This window comes from Geotrypetes seraphini, chromosome 16, assembly GCF_902459505.1.
Source record: "Geotrypetes seraphini chromosome 16, aGeoSer1.1, whole genome shotgun sequence".
NCBI lineage: Eukaryota > Metazoa > Chordata > Amphibia > Gymnophiona > Dermophiidae > Geotrypetes > Geotrypetes seraphini.
Window position 1 is genome coordinate 47,560,677 of NC_047099.1, and position 19,728 is coordinate 47,580,404.

The window sequence follows — 19,728 nt, forward strand, 5'->3', positions numbered from 1 at the left end:
GCTGGCTCAACCATTAGACTGACCAGGGCTGTATTATTCACCTATAGGCCCTGGGCAAACTTTTGTGAATGCATCCTCTTCGCTGCTCTGGTCCAGTTGTGCAGCTTATCTTCCAAACAGCCAAGCTGCTTCTGGGAGAAATAAAAAATGCAGCACCAAGGCATGGAGCCCCTGTGGTCTGCACCACTGATGGCTCTGCCACCCTGCTCTTTTTGAAACTATTTCCTGTTTCTGGGAGGTGGGACTGGCTGAGCCATTAACAGAGTGGACCACAGTGGCTCTGCACTTTTATGGAATAACAACTGAGATCTGCTCCTCTATTGGGACCAGAACCACTGCTTTCAAATCCAGAAGTCCCTGACCACTCTGATCTTCCAGCGAGCTAGACAGGGAGAAACCACAAAGGCATCTTTCAGAGGATAAGCAGACTCTAGAGTGTAACCATCGCAAACCACTTCTAACACCCACTGATCTGAGGTAATTTGGGTCCACCCCTGATAAAAATCCCACAGTCTGGGACCAGAATCGCAGTCTCTTCAGCAACTGCCCCGAAAGGACTGAATCCGCTGGAAGAAACAGCTATGAGATTGAACACCTCCCCTCCCCATATTGTCTAGAACATAAGAATAGCCTTACTGGATCAGACCAATAGTCCATCAAGACCAATAGCCTGTTCTCACGGTGGCCAATCCAGGTCCCTAGTACCTGGCCAAAACCCAAGGAGTAGCAACATTCCATGCTACAGATCCAAGGCAAGCAGTGGCTTCCCCAATGTCTTTCTCAATAACAGACTATGGACTTTTCCTCCAGGAAATTGTCCAAACCTTTCTTAAAACCAGCTACGCTATCCACTCTTACCACAACCTCTGACAATACATTCCAGAGCTTAACTATTCTCCGAGTGAAAAAATATTTCCTCTTATTGGTTTTAAAAGTTTTTCCCTGTAACTTCATCAAGTGTCCCCTAGTCTTTGTAATTTTCGACGGAGTGAAAATTCAATCCACTTATACCTGTTCTACTCCACTCAGGATTTTGTAGACTTCTCCAAGACAACCTCTACTCAACGAACCCCTATTCGGAAACCGAAGTCTCTCCTCTGGCAGCCTGGGAACCTTAGTTTCCCCCAGGCTTTTGACTAAGTTATCCAAATCTTCTCCAAACAGAAGGGAACCCTTAAAGGGAAGCTTGGCTTTGGAGGCTGCGCCAACCATCCTCTCAGCTACAGAAAACTTCTAGCTGACACTGTTAGGGCCATGGATTTTGAAGAAGTACGAAGCATATCATAAAGAGCATCTGCCAAGAAGGAGGAACCTATCTCCATCTTGGCTGTCTCCCGATCCACCAAGCTCCAATCATCCGACTCCCTATCCAGAATCTGTTTAGCCCATCGGACGGAGGCCCCAGCCACCAAACCACTGCAAATGGCTGCCTGCACCACCAGAGCCGCAACATCAATACTCTACTTAAGCAAAGTCTCCATCCAGTGATCCTGGGGATCTCTGAAGGTCAAGCCCCCATCTACTGGAATGGTATTTCTCTTGGAGACAGCCAACTCTACCTCATCAACCATGGGAGGTTTCAAAGGTTCCATGTCCTGCTCCGGGATAGGGTAGAGATGAGCCATAGAATGAGCCAGACGAAATGGGGCTTCAGAATTCCATTGAGCCTGGATGGCATTTTGAATGTCCTGATGCATAGGGAAAGAGGATATGTAGATACCTCAGGTGCAGTAGGAAAAAAAATCTGCTTTTGCTGCCCCTTGCTTCTACCTTTTCCTTCCACAACTACAGAGTGACAAAAAGATTGCATGCGGGGAGGGGGACATCAGCAGGAATGTAAAAGTTATACTAAAGCTCTTGCCATAAAAATGGACAAATTACAGGTTCACAGATTGTATCACTTCCTTATGTTCTGTCTTGTGGTGGCAGATTAATAGCATCAGCATCAGGCTGCTGAAAGTCCACTCCTTGCTTTGTTCCAGTATTTATATGAACATGCTGATCTCTTTTTATGAGAAAATAAATCCCAGCAAAAATGGCCAGTGTCAAATGAGCTGATGAAAGGGAGCAAAGCAGGTAGTGTCCTCTGAATCCTGCTGTACATCACAGCATTGGATGGCAACTTGGTGACTGTTATGGAATTGAATTATGCTTGAGACAGGCAGGCAGGGGATAAGAGGCAGAAGAAATGCAAGTGGGAGCTTCAATGTTTGCTCAGTCATGAAGGGAAAATAGAAGCTTTTGGGCAGAGCGATTGCATTATGCTTCCAAGAGGGGAGGGTAACCTGCATAAAGCATGCTTTGGATAGACAGAGGGCTGTGATGACAAGATTGAGAGGTGGGGAAAAATACATGGAGGGCTTGCTGATTTAAGTGGGGAACTACCGTATATATGCATATCTACTACAGTTTCCTGTAACCAGATACTGATGCCCTGCAGAATGGGCTGGAAAACTAATGAATCAGCTATAGCTGGGCTGGCTAGACAGAAACCTTATTAGAAAGTATCTTTACTGAAGTCTGTCAAGCTAAGGTGATGGTGTGAAGGCAAACTGACTTCCTGCTCTCCTGTAAGCAACACTTAATCATGCTAGTTTCTCTAATCAGCTGGGTTAGTCATGCCCGTACTATGTAAGCTCTTCCAACTGCTGGCAAGAAATTCAAAACAGGGTGCAGCATGCCAAGGATAATGTACTGAGCGCACTGTTAGTGCATATATCCTTCAACTTCTACCAATCACCACACAATTCCTTATCATGTAAGAAATGATGCATCAGTTAAGGGCTTGTTTTTGGGAAATTGTGTCTAATTTCTGTTGAAAGCAAACACTACAGCAGCCTCAATTGGCCTGTAATACCTCAGGACTGACACCAAAGAAAATTTACTGGTACAAAGAAGCCTTTCAGCTTTTCTAACCCTATAACGTCATTGAGTTGCCAAGCTCTGGGCAGTCCTGGGGCACTGACTCCCTCAGGTGACCATACAAAAGCAAAGAGACTGAGGCAGGCTTTAAATGTATAAACAAGAACTACATCTTTGTGTGTGCCATGGAGGCCTCACTCCGTATAATGGAGAGCTGTAGCGTTGTCCAAACCGCATAGGATTATCTCTAATGAATACAACAGTCTCTGAGTGGGTCCAGGCATTTATTTGTGTGACTTCCTTCAAAACTCCCCCTTGGCCTTGAAAGTTATTTGCACACAAAAAGTCATAAATGTTACATTCCCAAAGGAATATGAAAATGCTAGAATCATTTGGAGACTTCCAGGATGATTTTGACTGCCTGTTGCTGGAGACAGGGTGCTGGACTTCATGGACCACTGGTCTGGTCCGAAACAGCACAATTTATTTATTGGGATTTATTAACCGCCTTGACGAAGTGATTCACCCAAGGCAGTGAATAGCAAGTATAAATCAGGTACTCCTAAATATTTTCTATCCCCTTTTCCAGCAGGAAATTGTCCAATCCTGCTGGAAAAGGGGATAGAGGGGTATAGAGGATTGCTGCTCATGGCCTGGACCTGTTGGGCCGCCGCGTGAGCGGACTGCTGGGCAAGATGGACCTCAGGTCTGCCAAAGCGGAGGCATTGCTTATGTTCTTATGTGAAATTAATAAATAAAAAAGTTCAAAGACTCGTATTTTTGTTATGGTTTTAATGACTGATGCTGCAACATAATATTAACAAGCATAAAACAACTTGCACAGAAAGATTGCTTAAAGATGGACATTAACTTTTTACATTACATTTGTGATTTCTATTCCGCCTGTGCCTTGCGGTTCTAAGCGGATTACAGTTAAAAGAGATCAGGACATTACCGAGAGAATTACATTACAACGATTTAAGTAAATTACATGTTGTGGTATAGAAATACAAGTATAAGATATCTGGATTTATCGATAGAATAACTTGACAGGGTTCAAGTAGTTACAAGGTTCAGTGGGGAAAACAATAGAGGCAACTGAAGAAAGATACCTAACTTTGAAGGAATCAGTTAAATGGATACCTAAGGGAGATGCTTATTTAGGAGTTTGGATATTTTTGGTAAATGAGGTTCAAGGGGATGACTAGGGTGTTATTTGCTGGGGAGAGAGCATGTGCGATTGGGGAGGGGAATATTAAGTAAGGACGTGTTTTTTGAAAAGAAATGTTTTGATTTCTTTCCGAAACATTAAACCAAAGAAAGGAAAAAGAAAATATAATATATTCCCTACAATGAAAACTACTAGAATCCAAGACTTTCACAGAGTGATATAAACCAATTACAAGAACTAAATCAAAGAAAAATATGTGCTGTGGGCTCAGTTCCCTCTTTCTCAAGATGTTTCAAGGCTATGAAATTAGTGAGGTGGGTGGGATCGAAAAAAACATGCTTGTTAGAACCATAATGCACATTTACAAGGAAATCTGAGGAAGAACATGCCCCCCACTGAGACTACACCGGTCTTTAATAATAGGAACTGTCGTCTTTGCTTTTGAGTCTCTTTAGTGACATCTGGAAAGATCTGCACCTTCTGACCTAGAAACTCTTTGCTCCTATTTTTGAAGAACATTTTCATTATCCAGTTTTTATCTGGCATCAACAGTTAGCAGCAAAGTTGCTGGTTTTACCAGATCTTTTATTGAGGTTTCCAATAAAGTAGTAATTATTGATCCGATACTTTAACAGGCAAATAATATGATTGGGTGAATGGTGGAATGAATTCTTCTGAAACAGCTAAAAATTTCCAGGAAATATTTTTTTAACATTTCCCCAGGGGATATAGAAAAACCCTAGGGAGGTTTAAGACCCTCAGATTGTTAGCTCGATAGCCCTTTTCAATCATCTCCAGCTTTCTCCTTAAGTTAACACAGTCTTTAAAGGTAATTTCTTGAACTTTATTTCAGCTTCTTTTTTTTCCACCTTAGATTTTACTGAGGTCAATTCTTTTAAGTCTTGCTCCCGTTTATTTAACTTTTTTTCCACCTCTTTAATTTGCGGACTCAAAGAATTTCCTAATTTAATAACAAGGTACCAAAGAGACTCCATGGTGATTTCAGTGGGCTTTTCAACAATAAAAGAACTAGTGAGTCTTTGAACTTTTAAAGTCTTTTTCTAAACCCTGAGGGTACCCTCAAGGAGCATCGTGGTTTGACCTCCAGTGAAGGGCAAGCAGTGACTTTATTCCAAAATACCTTCTGTGTTGCAAGAGTGCCCCCTAGTGGGTAAGAAGTGCTCAGTCAGGTTTATGTTGGCTGTCTTTATTGCTGGGTTCCTTGTAGGAACTTCTAGAAGTAAGGGCTCCTTTTACTAAGGTGAACTAGCGTTTTTAGCGTGCGCTAACCAAAAAATACTAACACAAGCTCTATGGAGGCGTTAGCGTTTAATGTGTGCAGTATTGTAGCGTGCGCTAAAACCACTAGCACACCTTAGTAAAAGGAGCCCTAAGTTAGTCTCTGCATTCCAGACTCCAAAGGCAGCTTTGTTTGGTCATAAGATTACAAAGCAGTCCATGGCCGCTGCAATATGATTCTCCAGTAGTGTCATATGTCTGATTCAGCGCACTCATTATCTGAACTGGAAAGCCATTTTTAGAAAATGGTGCTTTTGCATGACTTTATGGCCAAGATATGAACCCTAATGCATATTATAAAAAGGCTTGAGGAGGAGAAGGAACATCCCTTTAGGACAGGGGCAGGCAATTCCGGTCCTCAAGAGCCGCAGCCAGGTCAGGTTTTCAGGATCTCCACAATGGATTTGCATGCACTGCCTCCTTGAGGTGCAAATCTATCTCATGCATATTTATTGTGGAGATCCTGAAAACCTGACCTGGCTCCGGCTCTCGAGGACCAGAATTGCTTACCCCTGCTTTAGGAGATAATAATAATAACAACTTTATTTTTATATACCGCGAGATATGCTGGTGCATATGTAAATCATAGTAACATAGTAGATGACGGCAGATAAAGACCCGAATGGTCCATCCAGTCTGCCCAACCTGATTCAATTTAAATTTTTTAATTTTTTCTTCTTAGCTATTTCTGGGCAAGAATCCAAAGCTCTACCCAGTACTGTGCTTAGAAATAGACGGCAGATAAGGGCCCACGGCCCATCTAGTCTGCCCACCTTAATGTCCCTCCCCTACCTTTGCCCTGTGAATAGATCCCATGTGCCGATCCCATTTGGCCTTAAAATCAGGCACGCTGCTGGCCTCAATCACCTGTAGTGGAAGACTATTCCAGCGATCAACCACTCTTTCAGTGAAAAAGAATTTCCTGGTGTCACCTCGTAGTTTCCCGCCCCTGATTTTCAACGGATGCCCTCTTGTTGTTGTGGGACCCTTGAAAAAGAAGATATCTTCCTCCGCCTCGATGCGTCCCGTAAGATACTTGAACGTCTCGATCCAACTGGGTTCCAACTGCCGAAATCTCTGTTAAGACTTACTCTAGCCCATCTACACCCTCCCAGCCATTGAAGCCCTCCCCAGCCCATCCTCCACCAAGCGGCCATATACAGACACAGACCATGCAAGTCTGCCCAGTACTGGCCTTAGTTCAAGTTTCAAGTTTAATAATGATTTGATTTATCGCTTAATCCAAATTCTAAGCGATTAACATATTGATAAAATTACAATGTAAGGGGAATAATACAATAAATAAGACTGACAAAATTATTAACAAATTTGATAAGACAAGAAACATAAGGGAGGAGATGGGAAAGAATTACAATATATTTAAAAGATAAAGAGACAAATAAGGAGGGCACATAAGGAAAGGGGGAAAGAAAAAAAAAATATATAAAAATTATAAAACCCCTTTTTTTTTTCTTCTTTTTCTTTTAAATTTAAATTTACTTCAATAAAAGTTTGGAAAGAAAAAATGATATCGATTCAAAAACAAAATGATTAATTTATAAAGGCATCTTTAAAGAGAAAACTCTTCAGTTTACCTGTAAATTTTTCTATATTGGTTTCTTCCCTTAAATGATTAGGGAGAGAATTCCAGGTTTGGGGAGCTGTAACTGAAAAAATTAACTGTCGTCGGGTATTTATAATTTTAAGGGAAGGAATCGTTAGTAGATGTTGTTCAGCGGATCTTAATGTTCTATTGGCGGTGTATGGGATCAATAACTTGTAAATAAAAGCTGGGGTTTTAAAGAGAAGAGATTTAAATGTAAGCAGACATAGTTTATATGCTACCCGATGTGTAACTGGAAGCCAATGGGCTTCCCTAAGAAGCGGTGTTACGTGGTCGAACTTCTTTGCTTTAAAAATGAGTTTAATGGACGTATTTTGAATGATCTGTAGACGTTTGATTTCCTTTTGAGCTATCCCGTTATACAGAGCGTTACAGTAATCTATTTTGGAAATAACGAGAGAGTGGATAAGAGTTTTGAGAGACTTAGCACAAAGAAATTGGGAAACAGAACGAATTTGTCGGAGTCTAAAGAAAGAGGATTTGACAATATTACTGATGTGGTCGTGAAAAGAGAGTTTATGATCAAATGTAACACCTAAGATTTTAATGTTATAGACTTCTTGCAACGGAACAGATGTGGTCGTGAAAAGAGAGTTTATGATCAAATGTAACACCTAAGATTTTAATGTTATAGACTTCTTGCAACGGAACACCCTTGATTGTAATTGGAAGGTTAAGTTTTAAGTTATCTTTCCAGGGAAAGAGCATAATATTTGATTTATTGATATTCAGTGGTAGTCTATTATTATTTAGCCATTGTGATATTTTTTCAAGTTTCATATTTATTGTTGGTATGTCCAAAGGGTTATTGGTATCTATGGGATGTAATAGTTGAATATCATCGGCGTAAGCATAAACATTGAAGCCGATGGATTGACACAGAGTAAGTAATGGGGCGAGAAAGATATTGAATAGAAGTGGAGATAATATAGATCCTTGAGGCACACCGTATGTTGTGGTAAAATTATTAGAAGTTTCGTTATTAAATGACACAGATGAAGTACGATCAGAGAAATAGGATTGAAACCAAGATAAGACCTGGTCTGTGACACCAATAGATTGTAGCCTATTTAGTAAGAGCTCATGGTCGATCGTATCAAAGGCGGCTGAAAGGTCTATAGAAATTAAAAGAACTGACTGGTGGTGATCCAAGAAATATTGTATGGATGTGGTCATACCTACTAGTGAGTATTCTGTGGAATGGTGTTGCCTAAAGCCTGTCTGATTTGGGTGCAAGATGTTAGTTTTTTCAATGAAATCTGACATTTGATTAAACACCACCTTCTCAGTTAATTTTGATAGGAATGGGATGTTGGCTATTGGTCTATAGTTTGACATATCTTCAATACTAATTTTTCGGTCTTTAATGATAGGACGAATAATTGATTCTTTCCAGAGTTTTGGCATAAGACTTTGTTTTAAACTTTCACTAACTAGTGTAAGGATTGCTGGACCAAAGATCTTAAAGTAACGCTTAAGGAGAAAAGGTGGTATAGAGTCTGCCAGGGAACCTTTTATATTAATGGATTTGATGAGAATTTCGATCTCTGTCAAATTTGGGATTTTGAAATAAGAGCATTTTGAGGAAAGTGAACTGGGTTCTGTTTGTTCTTGGTCGAATTTAACAGGTTGATTTGTGGTGAAAGTTGACCTAATCTTATTAATTTTATCGATAAAATATGTTGAAAGTTCCTGAGCAGTAAGTTTAGGTTCCTCGTCATGACTTTTTCGCTTACTAGAATATGAGATTGAGTTTAATATTCGATAGAGGGCCGAGGAGTTTGTGACTTTCAAAATTTGAGCCGAGTAAAATTTTGTTTTTGCATGATTTATTTTTGATTTGTAAAATTTAGAATGTTCTTTAAATAATTCGGTGTTGGCTAATGATTTGTCTTTTCTCCACTTACGTTCCAGGGATCAATATTTAATCTTATTTTCTGATTCTAGATCCTTTGTGTTCATCCCACGCTTCTTTGAAATCAGTCACAGTTTTACTCTCCACCACCTCTCTCGGGAGCGCATTCCAGGCATCCACCACCCTCTGCGTAAAGTAGAATTTCCTAACATTGCCTTTGAATCTACCACCCCTCTCTCTATGAAGCGCCTTGAAAATGGATAAACACCTGTGTCCAAGTAATAATTTAGCTCTATTTCAGTATCAGATAATGTGATTTCTTGATTGTTATTTAATATTATAATCACTCCTATTCTTTAATCTTGGATCCTAATTTTGAGGACTAGTGTGTGATTAAGTAGAGAGATATTTCCTACTATGGTTTGATTTATTTTCTGGATTGAAAGTAATTTAATACTATGTTTTCTTAATTACACTTTCTGTACAAGATGATATGCTTGTTAAATAATGTGAAAATTTATAAATAAATAAAAAAACATGCTGCCTCGGGTCCTGCAGTCCATTCGATGGGCCAAACTCATCTTTTTAAAGCACGGCAAACTAAACTCGTGGCCACATCTGAAGGGCGCAGACGTCGATGCGATGACACCACACACATGTGTGACATCATGTCGATGCCCGCACATGTGTGGAGGCTCTCCAGGCAGAGCCCTGAGCTTGCTATTACTATGCCAATTGGAAAGGGGGGGGTTGCAAGAGGAGGAGAGGTGCTGGCGCCTGCCCACAGATCGTGCCTCTTATGGCAAGAGGCATGTCCTGTAGGCAGTTAGCCAGTGCCAGCACCTCTCCTTCTTGCCGGCATCTCATGGCACACCCAGAATGGGCACATGATGGAAGGACAAACGGCAGACAAGGCACAAATATAATTTAACATGAATTCATTTAAATCCAAAAGAAGCTTCTGCAGTTTTTTTAATCATTGAATTCAGTTGCCATTTGTCTAAGATATGTTAAGATTTTACATATTGATACTAGTCTCAAGTTTTTAGCAAGATACCCAGAATGACACAGGGACAGTGTTTGTCCCTGTCCCCATCACTGTGTCATTCTCTACTTGGTAGTCTTGCTTTTCTTAGGGAAGGCAATAGAAAAATTGGGACAATCAACTTCTTGGGAAAATCTAGAGCCAGTTGGTAATCCTATTTTCTGGCTGACTACAGTATATTATTCTTAAGTAATTACTAAGTCTTTCCTCCTCAGGAGGGAGCAGGATGCACATGCAATCAAGTTACAGAGTTCAACTCTTAACTCTTCTGGAAATGTCCAGATAACCTCTTATGTAACCTGTCTTGAACCACAAGGTAATGGTGGAATAAAAGTCACTAATGTAATGTAATGTAGTGCTTCTCCGCATCATAGATCCTGACCCAGGTACCTTCAATATACCAGCAGTCACTGAATAGGCCCAAGTGAGAACATTTGATTGCCAAGAATAACTAGAAATTATGTATTCTTAAAAAACAAACAAACAAAAAAATTATTTCCATTTGTAAGTTCGTTGTTAAAGTTAAAATCCCAATAAAGAGAATTTAGAGTCAAAAAGTAAACTGATAGCCAGCGTTTGCTCAGTTTTTAGGGAATGACAAGGAGACAAATTTGTTCCTGCAAGTTCTGTCCTCACCTGCACAAGCCTCGAACACCTCAGATCTCGCGAGGACGGGGACAAATGTTGCTCCCGTCATTCTGCAGCAGCTTTCAGAAAGAGAACTACAACTCCTAGAAAGCAAAGCTACCGCCGGTAGTGACGTCAGAACGCGAAAGACGCCCGTACCATGCCGCCACGCGCCTGCGCATTTTCTACGCGGCCGGCCCCTTCCTGCTTGCGTCACTATCCATTCAACCACTATTTCGAGCGGGACAGCAGCAAGTACCAAGCCAAGGCTGGGGGGGGGGGACGCGGCCCACCTCCAACGATCGTCCAGCTTCCTTCTTATACGCATTTTGCCCCCGATACACAACAAACGGACTGTTTTTTTTTTTTAATTCTCTCGCCCCTCTTTGGTTTCTTGGTTTGTTTGGGCCGGGCGTGCATCGGCCTTAACGTCACCCTCTCCCCATCTAGTGGTAGAGCCCAAGCCCCGCCCTCCCCTTCCTGCCTCCCTCGCGGTTTCCCGCGCGAAAAGCCGGCCCAGCGCGCGCGCGCGCGTCCCCCCGTCTCCGGAACAAACGTTAAGCGAGAGAGAGAGAAGGAAACAAGCGGCTGTGTTGCCTTCTTACCGGCGCATTCCCACCACGCCCTCGTCCGGTGCAGCCCCCTCCCCCCCCCTCACGCACGCGCGCCGGCCGCCGCCGCTCGCTTTCCGTCTCTCCGCCCTTCCATGCCGCGGCCATTAGAAACGCCTCCGATTTGCTGCCTCTTCGCCCGCCATGCCGGCCAGGACGCTCCTGTCAGCGCTACCCGAGGACGTCAGGAAACGGTAAAGCGAGACTTACGAGGGAGGAGGAGGAGGGGGAATTCATTAGTATTGTGTGGAAGCGAGAGGCGGCGCGAGCTCCGACCGTTGCCGCCTCCCTGGCGAAGGAGGGGGAGGGGGGAGCGCGTGCGGCGGCTGCCCCGCGCCGCCAGAGCGCTTGTGAAGGGGAGGGGGCGGGGCCACGTGGAAACGGCCTCAGTGGGGTCACCATCCTCCCCCTCCCCCCTTTAGAGAGGGGCACGGTTGCTTCCTGCTGCTCTTTTTTCCCTCTAAAAACGTCTTGATCGTTTTTCTGTTGTTAGGTTTTTGGTTTTCTATCGAGGGGGAGGGAGGGGGGCGCCCCCCCTTGATAGAAGCCCCCGAGAATCCTTTGCTGGCTCAGACCAGGGGTCCATCAAGCCCACTAGCCCGTTCCCACCTGGCCAAAACCCAAGGTGAACCAATCCAGAGCAAGAAGTGGCTTCCCCCAGGTCTTTCTCAATAACAGACTTTTCCTCCAGGAACTTGTCCAAACCTTTCTTAAAGCCACTCTCGCCACATCCTCTGGCAAGTCCAGCTTTTGAGCATCTGGCCCTAGGACAGGAGGGTCTCGGGTGTATAGAAATACCAGCAGTGATGGTTGTAGGGGAGAAGAATAACCATATTATTGGGTACCCTTTTCTTTTGCTCAGGTTGATGTGAAGTAACCATTTGCTGAAGGCAACAAAACCTGTGACCCCACTCCCCATTCTTTGTATGCGGTGTTTCCTCAGTAGCTGATTTTTCTTTTTCCTTATTTATTTTGTATCTAGGACAAAGTGTATTGACAGTGGCTTTGTATCATGTGGTCTTGTGAGCTGCATTGCTTGTTTGTAGCCTCTCTTAACTACTTGGACTTTTTGTGACTTTTATGTTTTTTACTGTATATTTAAGACAGCCAAGGACCCTATAAGACCCTGAGGAAGGCATTTTTATTTTGCCGAAACACGGCCCATGTTGGGTCACTTTTATTGTATACATTGTTTGATTTCTATCCTGTGGGTCACTTCTGACTATACACCCTTTGTGGATTGTTTTTAAGTTATTTGGACGCTTATTAAACAACAAACTGGTACATCTGATATTTTTGTTGTTTTGATGCTTCATTTCCTTTGTGGAACCTTTTGGTGCTATTTTTGGATTTTGTTGTTTGGTCTTAATGTGAACCATACTGTCTTTCCCCCATCACTCATGCATAAATTCTTACATTCGTTGTTTTTAGGAGAAAATATGAAGTATTCTCCCATGCATTGTCTGTCATTGTTTACAGATTGGTGATCCTGTAAATAAGATGGTTTTTTCCCCTTTATTTGTCTGCAGAGCGTAAAGTAGTTTATTCCCAAGTAAGCTCAGGAAGAGGTGTTTTACAAATGGACTATTATCTTCCTTGCCTTGTGCCCACAGAGAATGGCAAAGGCATCGGCATTAATAGGATCTGACCTCTTATCTAACCTTTGATAGATTGTGTCAGTATTTTGGTACAACAAAATGTCAACCTCTATATTCAAGTGTTCCTAGTTCTTAACCTCTTCTGCATCTCCTGCATCTCCTTGACTCCCACCATGTGCCCTTGTAAAATCTCTGCAAATGTCTTATGTACAGGGAGCAATTTAGAAGTTTCCCAGCACCCATTGATATACTGGCAAACGGCAAGAACAGCATGTTATGCAAAATTAATTGTTGCACTGTGATCTTCTTAAGTATTTAAGGCATGATATATAACTTTTTGAGGCTATTTATTGGTTTAATTTTTGTAATTCCTTACGTTTGGTGTTTTTTAAATTTTCTATCTTACCTGCATTGAACTTTATAGTATATGTGGGCTATAAGACTATTGTATTGATCTTGTCGATTTGGGACAGCCTATTGTAGGCTCAGCTTCCCCTTCATAACTTGTTGGGAATTTTGTTTCAAGTCTAAGTGGCTGTTGATATTAGTTATATTTTGTGACCAGGTCCCTTGTAATTTTTTATTTCAAGGCTCATCTTCAAGTCATCTAGACAAACTACTTTCAGAATGTGGTCTTTTCTTGGGAAATCAGATCTTTGACCTCAAAATCCTTTTTTCCTCCCCCCCCCCCTATTCTGTATATCTGGAAAATTTATTTAGCAGGTTATATGAATATTAATGTTACTAGTGGCCAAATTAGTCTTGTTTATTATTTAGATTTAATTGATTTAAATTGATTTTACTATTTTTTTTTATTTTGTCTTTTCTTTGCTTTCCTATTTTTTATGGCGTTCTTTTTATTTCTTGTTTTTATATATTTTGTACACTGTGCTGTTGGTAAACCGAAGTGCAGTTAAAACTTTAAATAAACAAACACATCACAGTAAAGGTATAAATACAATACAGTTGAAAAGTTGAGCACTAAACAGACCAAGCTATTGAAATAAAAAAGAAAGTTGTGAGAGATTAGATCAGCAATCAAGGAAGACCGAATGGACAATACAAAGAGCATCGGATGCACTAAAAATACTTGCTAAGACCATGTGGGTCGCTGTGGGCCATTTTTTTTGCCTTTTATTTGTCTGATTTCCAAATTGCAGCTTGCTGTGCAAATGAGTTTCTCTGAGGTCTGCTGTAATCCCACCGTACCAAACCGACTTTGAAACACACACACGCATCTGTGCCATTAAAGAAGCTGATTGGATGGGATTAGAGCAGTGGTCTCAAACTCGCGGCCCAGGGGCCACATGTGGCCCGCCAGGTACTATTTTGAGGCCCTCAGTATGTTTATCATAATCACAAAAGTAAAATAAAATAGTTTCTTGATCATATGTCTTTTTAGCTATAAATTACAATATTATTATTAAGACTTAGCCAAAAGGAAAGATTTAGAAACTATAAAGAGTTTTACCTCATGCAAAATTGTCATTTCTTTAATAAGACATTAACTATTTTTTTCTGAGGCCCTCCAAGTACCTACAAATCCAAAATGTGGCCCTGTAAAGGGTTTGAGTTTGAGACCACTGGATTAGAGGGAACCTCTGTGCAAATCATTTGCATGCAAATTTGTTAGAACATCAGTCGCTATTCAGAGTTGACCCAAAAACTGGCCAACAGTGACTCACACGGTCTTACTGCCCATGCATCTAGCCCTAAGGGTTTTATAGATCTGACATCAAAGAAGCCTATAGGGATATAAAGAAGTCTGCAAAGAAGGCTGGAGTGAGTTGTTGACCGATATGTGATACCAAATTTTATAAAGTTCCAAGTGTGTTGGACATGGAAGAGTGGAATTGGAGAAGCACATCAGCAAACAAAATGATGGGTAGAGATGGAGAGAGAAGGCAAATATACGAATCTTAAAAGGAAGGCATAGGTGTTCCCAGACAGTGCTAAGGCAAAACAATGGTCCATTTGTGTAAAACCCACAGAAACTGAGGTATAAATGGGAAAGCCATTGTTAAGGAGAAATAGAGAACATCGAGCATGGATCCAAACCATAAAAACCCTGCAAGGAGCAAGCAGAGATAACAATCTTTAATAGGTTGAACAGAACAAGAAACGTTGACAATTTACAGAACTGTTTTTCGTAGGAAAAGTAGCCAATTGCTGAATCCACAGAGCATGAGATGTGCCATAATGGGTCAGACGAGGCACACTGACTCAGCATACTAGGTTACATGTATCTAGCAGTATCTCAGAATAGATCCAGTCCTTATTACTTATATTCAGTGGCATGGTTTATGGGCTTTTCCTCCAGGAACTCGTCTAAGCCCTTTTAAAATGTGCTACCTATCCATGGAGTGTCTCCTAGTCTTCAGAAGTTGTAGTTTTACCCTTTTTAAATAGTGTTTACCCTTCTACCTCTGATCTGTTAGCTGTCTCTTCTTCAAGCAGAAGAGACCTAACCTGTTCAGAAGTTCTTCATACACGGAAGTTCCATTCATTTTAGAATTTTGGCTCCTTCCTCTACCATTTCTAGTTCTAAAGAATAGGTGTGGTCACACTGTGCATTGACAGACGCATTAAAATCTGAATAATTCCTAATGATCTATTTGCTTCTTTGAGTACGAGCACAGAGAGTCAATAATCTCAACATATCATCTAAAGTGGCTCTGAGACCTTTGCCTGGGTGGAGACTCAATGACTGTTAATATGAAATCCATGTAGTGTATCTATATCAAAAAATGATCAAAACTATATACCTTTCTTTGTACTCGTTGACCTTAAATTTCATCTGCCATTAGGCTCTACCACCAGATTCTATATAGGTACTCCAGATTTGGGGGTGGCTCACAGATGTTCATGTAAACTAGTCAATTAGGCACTAATAATTATTGGAGTTAATTGGCACATCTACCCTATGCTCTATTGTATAACATGTTCAGGAAGCACACCAAGCTGCTATTCTGGAAAGGCCGCTCTGCGCGGGCGCCATTTCCTAAATGTGCTCCCTAGTCTCACAAATCCTCCTGCAAGACTTCCCCAATGTGCTCCTGCAAATTTGACCAACTTCACTAGTCATACGTTTTTCTAAATTATACTCACAGAGTCAACCTAATGCATCCTTTTACTACAATTTTTAATGGTGTTTTATATATAGCTTCATAAGAAAACAGTAATAAACATGTCAGATGCAAAAGTTTGGAATCCCTTTCAGTTAGTTCTCTAACACAAATTTCCTGCCATCTACCCACAGATTTTCAATATTCAACTCTTGAGGACTAATGGCTAATTCAAAACCTTAACTTTTCTTTTGTGCAAGTACTTTTTTTGTTGTTGAGGTTTTCAGATCATTGTCTTATTGAAAGTTTCAGCCTCTTATGAAGACTTGTAAGTTTTTTTAGAATGCATGCTTTGTTGTAAATTCTAATTCCTGGAAATGTCCAATTTTTTTTTTAACTGTAATCTTCTTTGCGCCTTTCAACTACATGTGACATGTAAGATATTGTACTGCATTTTATTATATTTTCAGCGTCGCCAATGAAAGTTGGAAAAATTGCACAAAATATTTTGAGAAATTTTTATCTGTCTGAGGCAAAAATAACTTTCCAAAAATGTAAAGGAATCAGATGAAACTTGGCTTGTGAGAAACCCCAATAAAAAAGCATCAAATTTGAAAATGGGCCAAATTGGACCTGGGGCTCCAGAGAGAGAAGTCCTTGCCAAAAGTGGCAGAGTGCATGTTTATGGAAGAAGGCGTTCAGCTCCTGTAGCATAGTTCATATTTGATATCTTGCAAGTTGAGAAATACTCTTTATATGGGGGGATAGAAACTTTGGACAAGTTCCTGGAGGAAAAGTCCATAAACTGCTGTTGTGACAGACATGGGAGAAGCCACTGCTTGCCCTGGATCAGTGGTATGGACTGCTGCTGCTACTATTTGTATTTTTGCTAGGTACTTGTGAATTGGATTACCTCCGTGAAGATGGGATACTGGGCTAGATGGACCCAGTAAGGCTATTCTTATGTCCTTTGCATGTATATGGTTGGAAAGAATTTCATGAGCTGTGCTCTGCATGGTTTCTCCACATGTTCAGTCATAATAATCAAAAAGATGAAACGGAGAAAAATAAACCTCAATTGAGGGATGTTGGGACTACACAAGTACCCAACCCTCCACTCATCATCACGGGTTTATAAAAAACTCCAAAACATGTATAAATAATCAATTCTCACGTTTTTCATTCATACAAAATCTTCTTTTTGTTATTTTCTCAAAGTCTTTTTTATAAATTCAATGTAAATGTCAAGCAGTAGAAGGCCCGAATCCCAAACTTAACCACATTAATTAGCGAGGACTACAGCTGGATGCAATAAGTGTAAGCAGTTCTTAGAGATATGAAGCATACAAATGGAACCGTGAAAAAATACACTCATCTGAAATCGAGGGTTTTCACCAAAGGCTTCCAACTCAAAATCAATACATTTTTTGGAGTTTTTTATAAACCCGTGATGATGAGTGGAGGGTTGGGTACTTGTGTAGTCCCAACATCCCTCAATTGAGGTTTATTTTTCTCCGTTTCATCTTTTTGATTTCTAGTATGTCAGCTGTATCTTTGGTATACATGGTCTGGATGAATCCCTGCTCATAACTGGATTTCACAACACGTATTTTTAATATATTTATTATTAGTTTCACGTTTGTGCCTCAACAAATTGTCAGTCATAATAATCAACATATCCTAATGTCTTTAGTTGAATCTGTTATTTCCATACATATTTTCTGTGCTACTGGCTGCCACACAATCCGAAAACATGGGGAGGCTTGATGAGAGGAGGGGATTTATATTTTAGATCATTCCTTTCTCAGTAGTTTAATTGAGGTATCTTCTGTACCTGAGTTAACGATTGACAAGATGTTCTTTTCATTAAAGCCCCCAGTCCCATGTTTCTTATGTGTTTGTGACCAAACAGTTCAATTTTTCTTTCATCAGTTCAAAGCATTTTGTTTGAAAAGTTTTCTGGCTTCTGGGGCTTTTCTATTGCATACTTTCTGCCGAGACTGATACAGTTCCACATGGTGGAAACTGACAGATCTGATCTTGTGCCAGACCTTTCAAAAAAATCAGAGGAATGGACACCTTACCTAAAATACTTGTAAACTGAAAAACGTGTCCACTTTGAATTTGTGAGCAGTGGTTGTATTCAATAAATCAATAACAAATATTAAAGAAACGGGCCTCAAAATCAACAAGACGTCTTGACTCCTAACAGCAAGACAAAAAAAAATCCCCCTTAGCAAGTCGTAGTTATTCTCATTGGCCCCACTGCAGGAAAAAAACCTGAGAAGAAAAAAACTCCTAAGTAGAAGAAAAAGTTCTCAGGTTAAAAAAAATAGCATTTCCAACATCAGTACGATACCAGTCCACTGGACACAAATTGAAAAAAGCTAAAGACCTCACAAAGAAGACAAAAATTGAGTCCCCACTTAGCTTATTTGCAGTATCTCTTTGTGGCGTCCTAATTTCTTCTATATCAATCAAACGATGATGGATGGCCCTCCAAATCAATCAGTAGTCCTCGACGAGACCTTGGCCAGAGACCTTGTTTTGCAGCTGCTGCATCAGGAGAAGTGGACACATTTTTAAGTTTAAATACAAGATCAGATCTGCCAAAGTGTAGAAGAGATGCAAGAAGCACTCTTTGTCCTATTCTAGAAATTATGTGTAATAAGTTTCTGAGTATTTTTGTAAAGTTGATGTTCAGGCAACTAATAATGTAAGAGGTATGTTTGGGGACTTATGATGAAAAGATAATATTAGGATGGTTTAACCCTCCAAAGCACAGAAAGGATGTATTCCATATATAACAAATAACTTTGTCCTCTTGCAGGCTTCAGGACCTGGAGAAAGACAGTGATGGCTTGACTGAGAAGGTATTTATCCTCTTAGATTCTTGCATATGAATAACTTTATAGGCCAACTATCCCTGGGTTAATCTTTGCACCTGTAAAGTCTACTGATCTTCTAGGCCTCCTTCTTTGTGAGGTGCAGCTTGGAACATAAGGCACAAATACAGATTTCCAGCTATTTTTTTAACAGTATGATGTGCTAAAGCTGACCCCCCTCCCCTCGGGCTCTAATGTACTGATCTCCAATACAATTATGCTGACTTTATCCTTTCAGCTGGGGCTGGAATCTCATGAGATGGACTTTCTTACCTCACTTTGCTAGTTTTAGGGATTAAGCTGATAAATAGTTGAGGGTAGAGACTTGCCTGAGCAGGTCAGCAGGAGCTAGAAATGCACATTTTTTAAAACTCAGGTGTGACTTTAAGCTTGTTCCTTTATTAAACTCTACTTTGCTCATATGGTATTAGTTATGTTTTTTGTAACAATTGATTCTTTTCATATTAGTGTATTGAAATGCAAAACTGGGGACAATCCTTTCAGGAACTAATAAGCCTGCATATAATGCAGGGGATGCATAATGAGTAGTTCTGCTGAAACTGAAGAGAAGCAGAGGTGTTCAGTTTCCACCCCTGCCCCCCAACAATATAATCGAAAACAATCCCAAAAAATGGAGCCCATTCAATTCCTGTGGGCTTTGGTGCATTTACCATGGCAGCATTGCCTCTGTGGCTTTGTAAAAAGGGCCCATGGTTAGAAAAACAAGTTGGGTGTTTTGGAAATGTATAGAAATTGAGGGCTGCATTTTGATTAAAAGGTTAATCACAATTGATCACGTGATTAAATATATGTTACTCTTTTATTTAGGGTTTGTATTTTAAAATTTTTTTGTTGTTGTTGGTTACCTGTTGTATATCTTATTAATTTAAAATAATAGTTTCTCTTTACATAAAGCTATACATACAATTGTTAATCTGTGCTTATAATTACTTCTTATTGGATATTTTGGACATTCTGATTTCATCAATGTATTGTTATACTTATTTTCCTTAGCATCTACCAACAGGTGGATAGAGAGAGCACCCCAAATTAAGTTCTGTCCCAACTGATGGAATACCCTTCTGT

The 19,728-nt window shown here is 40.5% G+C and overlaps 1 protein-coding gene across 2 annotated transcripts in view; it reads left to right on the top strand.

Annotated features, from left to right (window-relative positions):
* Positions 1–10,844: 10,844 nt before the first annotated feature.
* Positions 10,845–19,728, top strand: part of DNMT1 (DNA methyltransferase 1) — a 42,523-nt gene continuing 33,639 nt past the window's right edge. Inside the window, exons 1-2 of one of the 2 annotated variants that reach the window (XM_033923092.1) lie at positions 10,845–11,288; positions 18,588–18,630. In XM_033923092.1, the coding sequence (XP_033778983.1) occupies positions 11,239–11,288; positions 18,588–18,630 (93 nt within the window). In that variant the 5' untranslated portion in view covers positions 10,845–11,238. The remainder of the gene's footprint in view (positions 11,289–18,587; positions 18,631–19,728) is intronic. The other variant, XM_033923091.1, reaches the window with a different exon arrangement.